The sequence below is a fragment of the Anarhichas minor genome, unplaced genomic scaffold, assembly GCF_050575085.1.
Source record: "Anarhichas minor isolate MPS153535 unplaced genomic scaffold, ASM5057508v1 ptg000007l, whole genome shotgun sequence".
NCBI classification, from domain to species: Eukaryota; Metazoa; Chordata; class Actinopteri; order Perciformes; family Anarhichadidae; genus Anarhichas; species Anarhichas minor.
Window position 1 is genome coordinate 6,228,685 of NW_027466453.1, and position 18,943 is coordinate 6,247,627.

The following is an 18,943-nucleotide window of genomic DNA, read 5'->3' on the forward strand; positions in this document are numbered from 1 at the left end:
GACATGCAAGACTAGTGTTGTTTAGTTAGTTTGTAGAACTGCTGTGATCAACAAAAAAATCAAATGTGTGGGAGGGTTCATGTGGGAGATGAAGCCTCCTGGAGGTTTATATTGTTGTTTATAGTCTTACAATAAATATGTATAGGCATAAATACACCCTGGTGGCTTTACAGTGTTTGTGTTTGTGCCTCTCTTCTTTCAGAATACCAGAGTGCTGTTCAACATCCGCGTGGTGGGAGGATCTGCGTTTTACAGCTACCTGTCTCCTCAGGACGGGCGGCCGCTCCACCACCCCGCTGTCGACAGGTGAGGGAATACATGGAACGGCCGGGAATACATGGAACATGGAGTTTATTCTGCTGGAGGACTGATGTGTCACACACACACACACACTCAGACAAGTCCTGCTGTTCTGGATGTGTTAATTGATTTTTCACCAGAGCTCACCGTACATATATCGTTTTTCTGAACTGTTATTGGCTTTTGTTCTGCACAGTTTTGGGGCTGTTGACTGCTGAATCTTTCTCTGCAGCTTCAGGCTGATAGGCCAAGTAAAAGTTAATAACCATTCATGCAATAAAAGCTCCTGTATCCTCTGATGCAGGACAGGAATGGCTGGTTTTTTTGCACACATTTCTGTATTTTCTACAGAAAGTGAATGTACATCCTCCATGTTTCAGCAGCTAACAAATATTCCTGCAGGTGCAAACACCATGAGCACACATGGGCTGGCTGTCTGGACACTTCATTCTTCTATTAGACCGGAGCATTATTAGATTATTCTAAATGTGTTCTTAGGTTGTAGAATTACTGCTCCATCATGGTCCAAATTTTCAGCGCTGAAACGACCCAATGTTCCCGCAGGCTCTTTTCAAATTTGGTCTAATGTAATCAATTTTAATGCAATTTGAATCTGCTCTAATCTAATCAAGTGTTTCTGGAGAAAGGCTAAAACCACGGGCCAGGCTGCAAATTACTGGAGACATTCTGACGTAAAAACAAATGTTACGCACTAATATGACTAATATGAGTTACCTTTTAATGACTCGCCCCGTCTGCACAGATGTTCTGTTTTATCTTCTTTTTATGTATATCGTAAAACAGATTTTGCAGCATTGACTGAAATGTGCAGACATTCTAATCCTTTCACAGATCTTGACACGCGTGTGATGGCTTTCACTTGCGCTAGTGAATCACTGTTTCAAGGGGGCATTTTGGCAAAGTCTTAACAGGACTTCCATTTGTGTAGTTGCTAAGAGCAGTTCATTCGCTGAACGGCGCTGATGTGGCAAAAGCTTTTGAAAACAGCACACTGTATCCTAGAAACGAATGTAATGATGGTGAACTCTAATGATTCAGAAATATTCTCTGACCTCAAGTCAGCCCAACGCATGTGTTTCAGTCTGCTTTACACACTGCTATCTGTGTAATACTGTGTTCCTTATACCAAAGGACATATTGACGTAATCTTAATTTAACGACGCTAACAGCGATACTTTTAGTGCTAATTAGCACATGTTAGCATGCTAACACGCTAAACTAAGATGGTGATGAACATGGAAAACATTATACCTGCTTAATGTAACTGTGAATATGTTTTTCATAAACAAAAGGAACTAAATCACTTAGTGATAGTGAGCATGTTAGCATGCTGATTTTAGCATTTAGCTCAGACCACTGCTGTGACTAACTATAGCGAACAGAGCTGCTAGCATGGCTGCTAGCATGGCTGTAGAGTTGTTCTCAAGTGAAGGTGTCGCATATATCACAGTTTAGTGAAAACAGTGTGTTAAGAGGCATGAGGCCATTTCTCTTTGCTTCAGCAGTTTTCTTTGAAACATGTTTGAGACGCTCTTTGTGAGGTTTAAGTTGAACTTTGCTTCATGTATGTTTCATTATTTAGTTCTGGCGCCCAGCAGCACCCAGTCAAGTTTACTCTTGACCTTTTTAAAATGGTAGTTTGTGCAAAGATTATCGTTACTCAAGCTCCACTCAATAGCTGTTTCTTCAGCTTTCAACCAATTCTCCCAATGTGATCTGATGAAGACTGTGAATCCAGGAAGAAGATGGTATTTTTGTAAATCTACCTTAAGTTGAGAACTGTGGGAAGCGTGTTTTGTTATGAGTTATATGAGCAAAACAAAAGAATATCGTGTATCTTTAAATGTAATCTTTGTTTACCTAAAACATTTCAAGCTTAATCCCCAACACAATCACACACAGTGACTTTCTCCCTCTCACACAACAGTTGTTCCTGCTTTATTAGCTTCTGTGGTAACGCTGACACCTGGTGGTTAAGAAGCCGCAATACAAGTGCACTCAAACGACTATAATAAGGTTGTTGGTGCAGTACATTTACTGTAAATGTCTCAAAGCTTGAAAGTGCGGCAGATTTCAGAAATCATGTCAGAGCAGTGAATGGACTTTGTGCACTGGATGACCTTTCACCTTTTTTGTCTTTCAGAGCTCTGAAGCTCTGCTGCTCAGGAGGACCCCCACACGTGAAGCTCATCATCGAGTGGGAGCACAGAATCAAAGACTGGTAAGTACGCGTTCTATTACAGACCATCGTGTGTTGACTCTGGCATCTCTCTCTCTCTCTTTTAACCTGACTCGAGCCTCCTTGTGTCCCGGGCCGCAGCCTGTTTGGTAACATTCAGGAGGAGGTGGTGAAGGACGCGGACAGCGTGAGGAATCAGCAGCAGCAGCACGTCCAGCAGTACAGCTGCACGTTGGACGAGTGCTTCCAGCTCTACACCAAAGAGGAACAGGTAGTCCGTCTGTTGCCTTTTGGTACCTGCAAGAACCCTGAAACTCAGCCTCCTGAACTCTACCTGATCGACTACGTGATGTCATGTTACTACTGTTAAAGATTCCTTAGAGGAGGTGGGCGGTGACAAACATTACAGGATGACCCAAACACAAGCTGTTACTCACTGTATTTAACACAAGTGTCATGGTGACAACAGAGAGAAGACAACGATGGAACCTGTTGTTTTTATAGCATGTTTTTTTGACCTTAAGGAAATGAGACATGCTAAAGGAAAGAAAAACGTTTTCATATAAATATATATATATATTATATATACGTGGACATGTTGAAGTTCCACTATATGTGTGGCCCACATGCACATGTACAATATATACGATAACAAGAGCTTCATTTGACTGATGAACGCAGTTCAAATTTAAATATTTTCTGTTCAACATGTTGAGTTTGTGAACGCTCAACACTTTATAGTTTCCAGTCTTTTTGTAAATAGTTAATAACCTTGTCTCAAAAATCATTATACACAACACATTATTTATCAGCCCAACCTGGACCGAACCCCCACGGAGGTCTAATAGTTACTACTTCTGAAGTAAAATGAAAAATGAATGAGGAGCCATGCAGCCAATTAAGCCCGTCATTATTATTAATACAGTTTAGAGTCAACAATGTTTACAGTAACAGAGAGCATATGTCACTTGTCTTCACCGACATGCAGTAGCAGACCTTAACGTTTCACTGTTGACTTTAAGTAGAGTTTTTTTAATTCCTTTGACCACATGTAATAACACACACCGTATGTCCTGTCTGGCCCTCTTTCCTCCCCGTTTCCTTCTCCACTGCTGTTGTGCTGATCGCCTGTGATTGGCTGTGATAATGCTGCTGCTGTTCCCTCATGTCACCACAGAGTGGCGCTGCAGGCTCAAGAACGGCCCTCAGCCGTTTGTCTTTTTAGTTTGTCCATATGTGTATGGATGATCACTTAAGTTAGGAATTTGAGAATCCCAGACTTTGCAAAATGATTAATAATGTCCATCATCATATTGCAATCCCATTATTAGTATTTCACCTCTGAGGCCAAGAACAAGGGAAAATGTTCAGCACTTCTTTATCAAGTTTACATACATTGTTCACATCGCTCCAACACTAATACAACCAAAACCCTTCATTCACATCTCAGGATTAACTATTGGACCAGAACACAACAGACCCCAGGACACGATGACAGCATCACTATATGTAGCACTATTGCCTTTGAAGTCTCTTTTCTTTTTGTAATGATTTAGCATGAACATCATCTCTTACAATACACCCGGGAAAGAATCTTTTAGCCTTTCTGATCCCGACGTCCAGCATTCATTGATCATGTGGCTGGTCGTAAATAAACATATCACTTTTCATCAAACAGTTCCTCTTAAGAGGCCGAGGAGTGGAGAGTAGAGTGGAAGTGAACCACTCTGTTACTGGAAGAGATGATGGTGAAACGTCCCCGACCATTACAAAACGTTCTGCCGTCTTTCATTGGTCATCGAGGAAAGTGAAGCCGTTAGTGTTGTGCGTCTGAATTTCGGAGTTTATGCATTTTGTATTTTTTATATAGCAGAATGTAGAAAGTGCAGACTCATTTCACAACAGTATGTAAACGTGTAAATACACAGAGTGTTGGTGGGCGAGGTTAAGGAAGAAAACAGGTTGTTGTCGTCTGTGTCAGAGCAATAAAAAGCATCCACAGTTTAGTCACATTGACGTAAATTAAGCTGCTGACTGAGAGAAAAGGGAACTCGTGGGGGGCTGCTGTCAACGAATGGCCTTGTTGAATGCAAGAAGTCATCGCTGCAGAGAAGACAAGATGGTAACCAGAGGGAGACATGGACAGTGATTTAAAAGTAGTAGCCATGGCAACAGCTTTAACAGTAAATTCAAATAATTCATACAGTGTTGAATCATAACAGACACTGTATTTAATCTATAGTCTATAATTTACAGAAACCCAACACTCAGGAGAGAGAGAGAGAGCGAGAGAGAGAGAGAGAGAGATTCTAATGATAGTTATTAACCTTGATGAAAAATAAAATGAGCCCACCTCGTTCACCCGTCTACGCCCACACCTTCACATGCACCCACCCACAGCCTCGCATCAAGTAAAAAAAAAACAGTCTATATACCACCCATACATAGTCAAGCCCCCCTCCCCAACAGGTCTAGAGAGACAGACAGAGATATAGACAGACAGAGATATAGAGACGCTGATTAAGACTGAATTTCCAAAGTTCTGTCAAACATCATTTATAAGAATATGATTACATGGAATAAGAAATACTCATTGTGATTTATCTGCGAGAGTTGGAGTAGAAGAGAGTTTTTTTAGGCTCTGTCAGGTTGTTAAACAGGCAGAGACCATTCTGTTGACTGCATGTTTTGTGTCCATGTTTCCCCCCTCGTCTCCCCCCCCCCCCCCCCAGCTTGCCCCGGACGACGCCTGGAAGTGCCCCCACTGTAAGCAGCTGCAGCAGGGCATGGTGAAGATGAGCCTGTGGACGCTGCCGGACATCCTCATCCTCCACCTGAAGCGCTTCAGGCAGGTGGGGGAGCGGAGGAACAAGCTCACCACGTTCGTGCACTTCCCCCTGGCGGGCCTGGACATGGCGCCGCACATGGTGAGCCGCGGCCATCAGCCCCCTCAGCCCCCTCTCCAGCCGGGCTGGACGCAGCCCCGACGGCCTGACCTGGCTCCTCCCGACTTCCTGTACGACCTGTATGCTGTGTGCAACCACCATGGAGGAATGCATGGCGGACATTACACAGGTCTGAGTAACTACCACCTCCTGAGGAAAGACCTGCAGTAGTAATAATCATTTTATTTACATGGCACCTTTCAAATAGATCAAAAAGAAAACGTGTCAGCAGCTTTGTCTATCAGCTGTAGTCCAAAGTGTTTTGTGAGGGCAATAGATTTGGAATGACTTGATCTCAGATGGACAAATTTGTGCTACTGCTTGAGTCAACAAGAACATCTAAACCACAGGCGTCAGTTTTTAACTTTATCAAATATGGCACTCAGCTAGAAGAGAGCAGAGAGAGAGCTATAAGCTGCCTAAAGCAATCACATAACCAGCGTGTCGGTGACAGCGTACAGTGAACATCCCTGCCTCTAGTTGCCATGGGAGTCGAGCCAAAAAACACCCTCTGTACAAAGAAACTGTGAGGGTGAAAAACTAAACACAAGCAGATACAGTTGTGTAACAGCTGACTACATGGATGCTCGTTGGAGCGGTTCTGTGGGGGATGTGGGAGCGTGTTTCCTGCAACAAGCTCACAGCACAGTCCCTCCACCTTAAAAACACTCTGACGGACAACAACAGTTGTAGAGATGTACCGCTTGTGCTACACCGGGGAGGTTAAACTTCACATCGTGATGTCACTAAAATGGGCCACGTAAGTGACACTCGTGCACAGTAAATGCAGCGTAATGGTCGTGCTGAGACCAGAAAGGAGAGTTATAATGATGTTGAATTTGAAGCCATTTACTTAAGTTTTTCAAGTTAATTGCAGCAAGGTAAGACGGGACACATCGGGGTACCAGCCTCTCACAAACCCCAGTATCTGTCAGGCTGTGTTCAAAACCAAGTGGGAGTAAAGGCAGAACCTTAAAAAAGAAAAAAAAATTTCCAAGTATCCTCGCCAAATTGACACGAATGAGTGGTGCTCTAAAATGTCCTGTAATTTACTCCAGCCCATTGTTATTGTACATTGCAGCCTTCTGTAGGAACTCGGTGGACGGCCAGTGGTACAGCTACGATGACAGCAGTGCTGAAGCGGTGCCTGAAGCGGAGGTGTGCACGCGTGGAGCCTACATCCTCTTCTATCAGAGAAGAGACGCCATCCCCCCGTGGTCTGCCAGTTCTTCAGTCACCGGTTAGTCCTTTCAAACCCTCTGCAGCGGCTTGTTATGTTGAGAACAGTCGGGTGGGATCTGCCTCACATCATTGTTGTGAAATACAGAAATAATGAAGGTAATGTGGGAGTATCGGTACATCTCACACCATCATTACTCACAGTTTGGCCTTTAGAAGTGTTGTTGTTCCCTCTGTAATTACAGTCTGTCGATTTGGCTGATGCACTGCTCTTCAGCAGCATCGGTGTGCATTCTTATTGCAACGTCAATTTTGTGAGCTAAAGCTATGAGGAAACATGTTCTTTAATGACTTCTTTTACCAGGACTAAGACGATGACAGGACGGTTCATTCAACAACGGTGAAGATAACAAACATGCAATATCGTTTGAAAGATAAAGTCTTTATTTTCATCACCTTCCACCGTTCTCTCGATCTCTCTCTTTGTCTCAAACACACTGCAGTGCGACGGCAGCGCTGCATCGTCTCTGTCCTTGGGTCAGTCCTGTACAATGTATGATGTTGGTGGTTTGAGGGTCGGGGTCGGGTGGTTGATTAACGCATATGTTGTGCGGGCGGATCGTCTCCCATAACAGGCTGGGTGGGTAAGAGATCAGCTAGTCGAGCGGCGGAGAATCATAAAGCACACACTCAAACGGTAACGATTACTAAAGTGCGACAAAAGGTTAAATCTATATCAGCTGCCGAACATTGTTTCCTTGTTATCTTTATCGCTGAAAAATGAAATTTCCTGTACAGAAGCAGTCATTTTCATGGTTTCAGCCTCATGAGGGTGTTCACAGATGGGTGAAAATACTGATTATATCCTGTTTTCACATTTCACTCAGCAGTGTGGATCTCACCGTGACGTTAGCTGTGGGAAGCCTTCTGACTCTCTGCACATGGCTTGTTTTAGGATAAATGAATATACAAAAAAAAAACACAAACGGCTTATCTGCTTTTTGCAGGTTCCACCAGCTCATCCACCTCTGACCACTGGCTGGTCCGGCTAGCAGGGGGCAGTAAGAGGGGCAGCGTGGTGTCAGGAGGACCAGTACCTGGACCTCCGGGGCCCGTTCAGGCCCCAGAGTCTCCTGAGCTGCCAGTGTTTGGAGACGAACCGCCCAGAACAGTAGAAACAAGTAGGTATCTGGAGTAGCGCGTATGGAATGTTTTAGTTATCTCGACACTTCTGCATACAAGAACACTATTTAGTGTTTTGCATACAATTATGCCAATATTTCACTAGCTATCAATGACAAATTGATTGATAACCTACTATAATTATAACTATGTAGTGGTTAGTAGTAACGTGAGGTGTCTTTTCCTCTAGATGGGTTTGCAGCCAAGCCGTTAGTCCGCGGGAGCCAAGGCAGGAGTGTGAGCATGAGATCCCCAACGAAGCCCAAGGAGAGTCTGAGCAAAGTTCTGCCGCTGCGGTGGTCTTTTGGCACCAAGGACCGCATTAGACACTCAGCCCAGACCCAGCCTGGGGAGCTGGTGGAGTACCTGGAGTCTGGGCGCCGCCCCCGATGCACCAAAGACCCTATAATAGCGCTGGTGGCCACCCCACCACAGAGGAATGCCCCGGGAAGGGCCTTCGAAGTAGGACAGGACTGCAGCTCACCCAGCGGCAGCAGTCTCAGCTATACTGACCGACCCGGCTCCGACACTTGTTACTCCCCCAAAATACCGAAGGGACAGAGCCGAGCTTGTGTGGAGAGAAACATGAGCCAGGGCGTCGGCAACAGGGACGATGGCTCTCTGAGGCAGAGGTCGTCTAAGAGAGCAAGGCCGGACCATGGCAGGACCCTGGACCTCCAGCTTCAGAGAGGGGCCCTTCTGATGGGTCACATCAGCCACAGCGCACCTCAGAGCAGAGACTCCACATTAGGAAGGACCAAGGGGGTGACTTTCAGGACGCAGAAGGACTCGTTACAGACGGCCATTCAACCCGGGGACAGGCGGGGCCAGAGGGGACAGGAGGGCCGCAGCCACGACAGCCTGCTGTCTTTTTTCAAACCGGGTTTCATCAAGAAAGACATTCCCGGGTCACCAATCAAGGGGCACGACCAGCGTATAAACGGCCACGGGCACCCGGAGAAACTGGCGAGCAGCAATCTAGCCAAACTGTCCCTCTCCAATGGCACGCTGACCACGCCGAGCTGCGACGCCCATAACTGCAAAGCGCAGCTGGTCAACGGAAAGGCCAGGAGTCACGACCCCGTGGACATAAAGCGCGCTCACAGCTCCGGCAACATCCAGACGAGGCTGGATTTGACATTTCGCAGGTGTGCCTCCCTGCAGAGGAACGGAGAGGCAGTGGCCCCCCCGGCCCACCGCGTCCCGCTGTCGGACAAGCCGAGCTACGCCACTCTGCAGCGCACGCAATTCAGCACCACGTCCCTGGGTAGGCACATACCTGTCCCTGAGTCCTGCTCATAGGCTTAGGTTGTGAGGCTGGAGACACAATCATAAGAGCCTTTCAGATATTTGATTGGGAAGCTTCCCTGTAACTGAGTGGAAGGCAGTCAGGTTGTTTTGTTACTATCATTAATATTAATCCCAGTGATTACTTCAGTGACTGACTACCATGTGACACATTGCTTTGTATCTTATTTTTGAAGTCCCTCTGTGACAGCCCTGACTGACAGCTGACCACCACGACCTCTCTGCTGATTTCTACGCTCGTCACCCATCGGAGCTCCCAGCAGGAGGCGTCGCCGGAGACAAAGTACACCCTCTCGCTCCCCTCCATAGTGCTGTCATAAGTTCTTACCCGTGTGTGTCTTAAACTAAATCTATGCAGAGTTGAATTTACTGAGGAGGAACACTGCTGTAATGTGATTTTATTCTTCCTCTCTTTTGTCTGCTGGTAACACGTGCTTTCGTTACAGCTGAGGGTGATTCGGTAAATTCATAAAACCATCATCTGTTACATGTGCTACAACATGTCAAACTGTTAAACATCTGCACTGTAAATCGGCTGCTGGAACAACATGCATCATTTGCTTTGTCATCTTACTATCATGTTATATCACAAATGCACTTTCTTCTTTTTTTAAATCCATATTTTTCTGCATGATCAGAGCTTACGTGACATTGCTAATGAAGGAACATCTACACTGCTCCAAAAATTGGCAAAAAAAAGCTTTTTCTTTTTCTGTATATCTTCAATTTGCAGCCAGCAGATAATCAGCGGGAGAGGTGTGTGGCTGTGACACTAGATGAAGAGAATCTAAGTAATACCTGTTATAGCTATAAGTTGACGTGTGAGAAGCCCTTCCCCTTGAAAACACCTTTTCCTCTGGTTTTTGTTCGGGTGAGTTCTGTGGACGGTTGAAGAGTTTTGGCTCATCATGAAGCAGGAGGTGAGATTGTTCAGACTACAAAGACGCTTGCAGAGCAATAAATGATGTGATTCCGTGTTTCCACCTCTGCTGACAACCCGACAACCCGAATTTCTGTCTCTTTCATTGAAGGCGGATTTGAATTCTTACTGATAAAGTGCCAACGATGACAGGACCAGCTTCAAAAGCTCAGTTTTTCTCTGTTCAGGATTGAACAGAGGATTCACACACTGTGCACACACACACACACACACACACACTCATTCTGTCTCTGCAGACACAGGGATGTAATGAGTCCTGGTGGTAATCATGCTCTGCCACATTCACATGAAGTGTAATAAAGTGGGCAGCACAGACAGGTGATGCTCCTGTGTGTTTGAGTCACAGTCATCAGTCTTCCTCACCGTTTCTGTCACCGGGGATCATTGGGGAACGTAAAGAGTCCAGAGTGTTTGCCTCCACTGTAACTGTGTTCATGTCGTGTCGGTTAACATCACTGTCTAACACTCTACCAAAATCAAGTGATAGGAAATAAAGGATGTTTCGGAGACATTATTTGGGGACTATGTCTAGATTATATTTTATTATTAACTTTTTTAAAAGTCTACATTTTGTACCTGTAATTATGTAATTTAAGTACCAGATTTAAAACGCTATGTTTCAGGCTCCTGTAGCAGGTCAGACTAATACGTGCTGTAACTGGGGTTTGAATTGGACACGACTCACAGACGTCCTTGTACTGGACTCTCTATAATATCTGCTTAATGCACTGCAAGTTTTATGGATTGCAAATTAAACACGGCTTTTCTCACAAACAAACTGAGTGTAAGCTGAATCATTTATCACCACAGCGTCTGTCTGAGCGTCTCGTTCTCATCTCTGGCTCACATCATGCAGCGATGGTCTTTCTTTCTTTCTTTGTTTTTAAGGATTCAAGGCAGGTGTGCCTCCTCTGAGCGGTTGGATTCTCTGCTAAATTCAAGCAACGTATCAGCTGGAGTAGCAGCTCCGATGAAGGCTGTTTTACCTGAAACCCTGTTGAGATGAGGCCGGACTACCGAGGAGTTCTGCAAAGCTCCTCTTGAGTTCTACTCGTCTGTCAGACATGAACGTGATGAGAGCCATATGAAGTCACATTTACCACACGTACCGCTCATGTCCTCCTTATTCTATCAGCGACCTGTACGTTCTGTGCATCGCTAACAGAATGAAAGGGAACAGTGATTCCTCTCTTTACTAATCATGTCCTGCTTATAATCATTGACCAGCTATAGTATGTTTCACCTCACAAATCAGCTGTGTGTATGCAGTGCAGCGACTGCTCAGTTGACCCATTCTGTCATCAATATCCCCACTGATCTGAGCTCCCAGAGCCACCACAGTTTACACTAAGTACTGTTTAATGCTCTGTAGATCGTTGCTGACACTTCATGTAAATGACACGTCGCAGATAATCAGAAGCTCCTGTACAGAATGCATATTGAGCTATTGGTTCCATATTTATTAAGAGTATAATGTCCACCATGCCACCACTTATTCAGCCTCTAACCAGGGGGTGTTTTAAAAGATGTTTTAGTTTGTAAATGTGTGCAGCCACCTGCTCCAAATCTGATCAGATCATCTGCTGTTACGAGGAGGATGTGCTGTTCAAGTGAGTACGTTCTGTTAGGAACCGTTTTCCCGTGACTGTGTTTGACAAGAACGTGTCTTGTTCCAACATGGCCCGTTATCTGTTTTGGTTGTTATAAAATGAGGCAGCAGGAGGGCTGGACTCGCAGTGACATTTGCAGAATAATGGAAGCTAACAGAGCAGAGATGTGCCGTGCAATATATTAATCACCACATTGAGCATCTTTGATGTCACTGGAAAGAGCAGCCAGTAGCTTATCTAGTATGTTGCTGAAATATCAACTTAGGGCCCATTTAATATTATCTTTTATCACACACAAAATGCAATAACCTGTAACTTGTCCGCAGGCAAAAGTTGTTACTGCTAAGTAATGTAATTGGGATTTATATTTAGATAGGCAATGGGTGAAATGCATCATGCCTCCTCATCTGTTTACACTTCAACATTAATAATAATCACATCAGAGTGTCAGTATGAGGGGGTAGTTACGCTCCTAATTATTTAGTTGGTTGTTAAGAAGTACAGCACTTGAATAAATCAGAAGTACATGTTTATTATATTCTCAACAGCTAAAGCATAAATGCTTTTATTTAATTTGTTTGTGTGGGAAAAACTGCCTTTTTAAAATAGTTTTGTTAATGTATTTGTATAAACTGTTAATTAATACTTTGAGAAATAGTTTGACACTTGGGAAATACGCTTATTCACTTTCTTGCCGAGAGTTTGATGAGAAGATTGATATCATTCTCATCTGTGTGTGTTAAATTTGAAGCTACCGCCAGAGGCTAATTAGCATAGCTAACTAGCTATGTTAGGAACCTAGCCTGGCCTACCAGCACCTCTAAAGTTCACAAATGAATACGTTATTTTCTTTGTTTGATCCTTAAAAAGTGGTATCAAGCTTCAACTAACTCTTAGCGGAAAAGCGAAAGAAAACTATTTCCCAAAATATGATAAATGTGTCAAATATGAACCTAGAACTAGCAGCCAGTTAGCTTAGTTTAGGAAAATTAGATTAACGCGTTATATTTTGATTGTAGAAATAACAGTTTGCGAATTATGGAGTGGTAATGTCTCAGACTATTAGTAATATGTTAACATGTTCATTAGCTTAGCATAACAGTCAACATGGCCCCTTGTAAAGGAAGGATTAAACAAAAAAGACACAACGTTAGTAGCGATCTAGAGCTAGGCTAGCTGTTTTCCCCTGTTTGCAATTTTTTTTTTTCTCGATTCTTGGGAACATGATATCTGAGGAGCTCCTTGAGCACAAACGTCCACTTCGACTCAAGGATGAATATATATATATATATATATATATGTGTATAGTTATTTATTACACTGCAATTTGTTACAAGCATTTTTGTGTATTTAGACTTTAAGCCATTTCCTACAACACCTGTCTCTGGAGCAATAAGAAGGGAAAATGTTTTCTAAATTAAAAAATGTGTCCTACGGAGCCAAACAATACTGCTCCGAAAATAAAAGAAAGAGCGCGTTATTGTTTGTGTTGATAGTCCACTTGAGAGCCGTCGCCGATTGGAACTCATCATTTACTCATCTCTTTGACATCGAAGGTTGAACATCCGCAAATCATTTGGAACACGGCCTGACCTCAATTTCCGAATGGCTCCACGTACACACACTAGTCAGCATGATGTGAGTCACTGTGCATCGACCCCGCCTTTGGACCAAAGTCATCATAGCGAGGGTAATTGGTGTCTTTGCTCATGCAGAGGTTGGTGTGATGGCTGCTGGTGTTTTGATAGCCTGAGGCCATTACTGCTGTTTCCACCATCACCAACAGATCTAAGGGAAGGCCGACACCTTGTCAATTTCATATATCGCCTTGTTTTATAAGATGTCATCAGGAATGATGATTGTCTCTGTCTTTCACCATTTTGACAGTGTAGTAGCTGGTCCACCACTAATGCTATCTCCTTATCGCTCATCTGGGATGGACTCCAATGTGTTTTTGGCTAAATTAAATTTGAAATTAAAACCAGTAAATCAGAGTTCATTGGTTTATGACGCAGAGCGAGTGAAGCTTGTTGCTCAAACAACCGCTTTGTCTGAAAACAAGAGACGATATTGGAGGAACCGATGACAAGGAAGCAGCGCCAAGAAAATCATATCCTGAATCCTTCATTAGGGAAATCAAATTTGTGAAAATGGCAAACTGAATGCATCACAGACGGTGTGAATGAATGATTGAAACAGTAGGGACACGTTATGGTTTATGCAGGGATTACGTTCAAGGACTGAAAGAGTTCTTTTTTTGTATTACACCAACCATCAAGGAAGAGAAAGAGAGGATTTAGTCATTTTTTATGTATACATTTCGTGACAACTGGGATAGACATTATGCAGAAGGAGTTTTTAAGTCATAAATGATGTCCGATCATTTACACAGCCATCAAGGTTTTTGTCAGTGGAGCCGGGCCTCTGCAGAACAAACTCATGTTGTGTTTATTGGTGGTGAATTTAATTCTACATAACCTAAAGCAATGGGTTTGAAAGTCTCACCCCCATTCTGCCATTTTCAAACCTGCTGCGATAAGGATGCACACATGGACGGACTATGAGTCAATGGGCACCTGTGTCTCTTCATTCTCGTTTTTCATCTCTTTGCAGTTGTTTTGAATCTCTTTGAGGTTGTTTTACGTCTCTTTGTGTCCCTTTTCATTAGTTTTGCATCCCTTTGTATGTTCTTCATTCTCTTCTTGCATGTCTTTGTAGTTGTATCTCTTCATGATAGTTTTGCATCTCTTTGTAGTCGTCTTAATCCCTTTGTGCTTGTTTTGCATCTCTTTTTGGTTATGTGTCTTTGTAGTTGTTTTGAATCCCTTCATGCTCGTTTTGCATCTCTTTGCAGTCGTTTTGAATCTCTGTGTGGTTGTTTTACGTCTCTTAGGGTCCCTGTTTAGTAGTTTTGCATCCCTTTGTAGTCATTTTGAATCTCTTCATGCTCTTTTTCTATATCTTTATAGTTGTTTTTAATCCCTTCATCCCCTGCAGTTATTTTTGATTCTCTTTGTGGTTGTTTTACGTCTCTTTGTTTCCCTTTTTAGTCGTTTTGGTTCATTTTGTTGTCGCTTAGCGTCTCTGTGGTCACCCTTTTTGGTCATTTTGCAGCTCTATGTGATAATGTTGTGTCTTGATTTCCGACATGTTTTGCTTCTCTTTGTGGTCGTTTAGTGTCTCTTTGTAGTTGTTTTTAATCTCTTCATTCTCGTTTTGCAGTCTGGTGTTTACAGTCATTGTGAATCTCTTCATGCTTGTGCATCTCTTTCTGGCCATTTTGTGTTATTTGTAGTCATTTTAAATCTCTTCATGCTTGTTTTGCATCTCTTTGTAAATGTTTTGAATGTATCTATGTTGTTTTACGTCTCTTTGTGTCCCCTTTTCTGGTCATTTTGGCTCTTGTTGCAGTCGCCTAGCGTCACTGGTCGTTTTGCATCCTTTTTGGTCCTTTTGCAGCTCTTTGTGGTTATTCTGTGACATGTTTTGCATCTCTTTGTTGTTGATTTCTATCTCTTTATAGTTGTTTGACTGACTTTTTGAACAATAAATATTAACAGTCCCTTCAAACAGAGGCTCCATTCAGTAAGCCATCCATGGATACACCTCTGTATCAGTGCCTTGGGCCTTTGTGCTATATTTTACACTTTTATTACGACTTTTCATGTGCCGTGAACATGAAACGACAGCACAGGGATGTCTGAAGCGTGCATCTTTATTGCTGGTGTGAAAGGTTCAAAATCTTATTTCAAGGATAGTTTTATATCACACCTTCCAGCCCTAAAATGTTGAAAGAATATTTTTATATTAAAGTTTTACTACTTAACTTTCTTTGATTAAAAAAAGACATTTGATGAGAGAATCGCTTAAATATTCTGCATCTGGTTCCACCAACATGTGTTGCTTGAGGGGAATATTTAAACTAAAGACTGTATTCTACATCAGATAGATATATTCTTTGTGTCATCCGCTCTGTTTTTACACATTTATGAACCTTATCCTTATCTCAGTTGCTGAAAAATGTCTCCATATTGACTAAATGCACACAATATGTCCACTTGCGAGATAAAAACAATTTTGTTTTAGTTCCCGACTGTTGCGCAGGGACAGAGAATAATTTCCGTTGTTATTGACGTCATGCAGTTTTGTGATCCGTACTTCATTACCACCATAATGTCTCACTGGGGTTTCGAGTAAATAATTCCCTTAGTATTTAATTATTTTGTGTTAAATTGGATGGTCTTTATGATTAAGGAAATAGCATGTGAATGCCATGTAATCCCGGTTTTATTCCACTCCTCTGTTCTTTTCTAGATCATGGTGTTACTTGACATTTGGATGAGCAGTGAAGCCGAGTCTTCCCACTGTGAAAAGCTGAGGGGGGGGGAGAAACAGTTCCCCCTCTTTAAGTCCGAGAAACATTGCCTCGATGGATGATTCTGGTTGAAATGCTTTCAACTCCATGTGTCCTTGCACACCGTTGAATGGAGATATTTCAGTTGACTTCAACACTTTTATTGACATAAGAACATTTTTGCAAAGAACGTTGCAAAAACAAGAAACTCACAAAGCAAAAACCAATACATTGAAAATTTAGGAGTAAACTGAATTTGACCACCGGATGAGACTAGTGCTTTCACATTGTACACACACACACACACACACACACTCTTTATCCCCTGGAGGAGAATTAAACAGTTAAAACATGCAGTACAGCTTGCTATAGACATGCCACAGTGTAGCCTGTATCCGTCATCACAGTAAAGAGGCCCAGTTAAATACACACAGACTAATAGCTACATCACAAGCCGAACAGCCACATACATACAGCGAGTAATGACATTTGGTATCTACATAGTTGCCGGTGAAACAAAACACAAAACACTTTGTCAGTGTGCTTCTGTGGTCGCTTAGTCAGCGATTGTGGTTCAAAACACATCAGTCACATGGAGTGTATAGGAGCAGCACCTCCTCGCTCTAATGGTGTTGCACTGACAATTGTTTTGACATTTAAATATGCACACAGTGACCCGGCAAAAGTCTTTAATGAGACAGTTGATGCATCGCTAAGAGCATGAATCAGATGGCTGGAGGGTTATTAGAGTTATTAGAGACGTGACTCAAAGCCACAAACGTAGTGACAGACTAACAATACATCCTGCAATCCGACAAATACTGGTACGACAACACAAAACAGCCAATCACAGTTAAATACTGCTCACAACTTAAATTTCAGCTCATAACAATTGTTATGTTGAGTTTTGCAGAGGCATAAAATCCACGTTGGTCTGCATGGACTACCCCTAATTTAGCTGTAGAAGAAGAAAAAAAAAGAACTAAATTCTCCTTTTAGTCCAATTTTTTAACTATTGAGATAGTTTTGGCCATTTCAAGTTCATGTCAAAGATGCATCAGTTTATACAGAGGCTTGATATGTTTCATTAAGTGAGCCCACTGTAAACATCTCAGTAGGCTCTCTTATGAAATAGCCGGTGTTATTTGTTTTATTATTATTATTTATGATTATGTTTAACTGTTTCCTGGCTGAGTCTAAACATGAGTTAGTGACTCATTTAGTCATGTTTACTCACAGTAAACATGACTTGAAATGTCACAGCTACATGTACATTAGAGTTCAGCAGAGTCACGTGCATGTTGTTAATGCAGCAGAGGTGAGTGCTGAGGGGACTAACAGCTGGTAGAGGTGGCAGGTGGACCCCTTTGTGGACGGTGGCCGTGGATGGACAGTCAGGGGTCCACCTCAGTGCACGGACACGGTGATGGGCAGCATGTTTCGAAGCAGTTCCCTTTTTGACTGAGAGTGGGACGGCTGAGAGCAGTCCGGGGCCACCTTCAGACTCATGCTGCCGTCGGCCGGAGCAGGGGCCACCCTGAGAACCCCGTGGGGCGGACGAAGGGCCACGACGAGTTGCCTCTTGAACGTCTCGCTCAGCACAATGTAGATAAACGGGTTGATGCAGCTGTTGGCGTAGCCCAGGCTGATGGCAATGTTGTAGGCGTACAGGAAGGCGAAGGTGGGCCGCTGCACTCCGAGGTGAGCCAGCTGCAGGACGTAGTAGGGGGCCCAGCAAACAAAGAACGCCAGGCAGATGGCCACCGCCATGCGGGTCACCTTTCTGGTGCGCACCCTCTGGCTGCGCCGGGGCAGTGGGGCGACCGCGGCCGACATGTTTTGGAGAATCTTGAAGAAGACCCCGCAGATGACCACCCAGGGCAGAGCGAAGGCCAAGAAGAACTGGTAGAGGGTGAACCAGTACGTGTCCGTGGCCGGGTCGGGCAGCAGGAGGGCGCAGCCGACGGAGCCGTCCTTCAGACGCATGAGTCCCGTGTACATCCAGACCGGGGTGATGGAGACCAGGGAAAACATCCACACCAGGGCCACCGCCGCCCCGGCCACGAAGGGGGTCCGGACGTGTTTGAAGCGGATTGGATGCACGGTGGCCAGGTAGCGGTCCAGGGTCATCACGGTCAGGATGTAGGTGCTCACGATCTGGCTGTTGGAATCGAGCGCCGTGATGACGGTGCACATGGTGCCACCGAAGCACCAGGAGCCGTGGCCCACGAGCTGGTGGATGAGGAAGGGCATGCCGAGGAGAAAGAGGAGGTCCGCGATGGACAGGCTGAAGATGAAGATGTCCGGCACCGTTGGCTGGGAGCACAGCTTGGTTTTCTTCACGATGGTGTAGATGACGACGGAGTTCCCGAAGATCCCGAAGAAGCAGATGACGCCAAAGATGCTGGGCATGAGCGCGTTGTTGTACTGCTCGTGGTCTGTGGATGCAAACAGAAAACTCCTCGTGGGTCACTTCACCATGCAGAAAAAAAGCCTGCTTATTCTTTCCCATAAATATCTTTTGTTCCAATTGGTTAAGCCACTGGTTTTGCAAAAAAAATAATAAAATAATAATAAAATGAACTCCACAGCTGAAGATGACGCAATCTGTCTAAATGCTTCAACAATAATGGTGTGACATATAGCAGTTAACATTCAGTTGAATTGAAGGGCTCACTCAACTTAAAAAGGAGAAGAAACAAAAGACATACCTTCTTGGAGGTTCTCGGGCGAACTGAAGGATGAAAAAGATGAATTCGGAATGTGGGCAAAGTCCATCCCATGAGCTTTTGGTGGTCTCTCTCTAAACTAATAATAATAATAATAATAATAATAGGTTACAACTTTTTGGATTGGAATAAGATATCAAAGGAATAGCAGCACCAAATTATTTGTTTCTTTTAAAACAGCTTTAAATGTTAGTTT

The 18,943-nt window shown here is 43.7% G+C and overlaps 2 protein-coding genes across 2 annotated transcripts in view; one reads left to right on the forward strand and one right to left on the reverse strand.

The window, feature by feature from the left end:
* The window catches only part of usp43b (ubiquitin specific peptidase 43b), a 54,175-nt gene extending 45,067 nt beyond the window's left edge, over nt 1-9,108 (forward strand). The window contains exons 10-16 of the mRNA XM_076086678.1: nt 203-306; nt 2,465-2,542; nt 2,642-2,771; nt 5,233-5,575; nt 6,527-6,685; nt 7,632-7,805; nt 7,997-9,108. Coding sequence (XP_075942793.1) covers nt 203-306; nt 2,465-2,542; nt 2,642-2,771; nt 5,233-5,575; nt 6,527-6,685; nt 7,632-7,805; nt 7,997-9,108 — 2,100 coding nt within the window. The remainder of the gene's footprint in view (nt 1-202; nt 307-2,464; nt 2,543-2,641; nt 2,772-5,232; nt 5,576-6,526; nt 6,686-7,631; nt 7,806-7,996) is intronic.
* An 8,317-nt stretch (nt 9,109-17,425) lies between these two features.
* On the reverse strand, nt 17,426-18,796 carry mchr1b (melanin-concentrating hormone receptor 1b). Its single transcript, XM_076080063.1, has 2 exons — nt 18,730-18,796; nt 17,426-18,456 (listed from the first exon to the last, which is right to left on the reverse strand). Exons 1-2 carry the CDS (start codon nt 18,794-18,796, stop codon nt 17,426-17,428), a joined length of 1,098 nt encoding a protein of 365 aa, XP_075936178.1.
* Nucleotides 18,797-18,943: the final 147 nt, after the last annotated feature.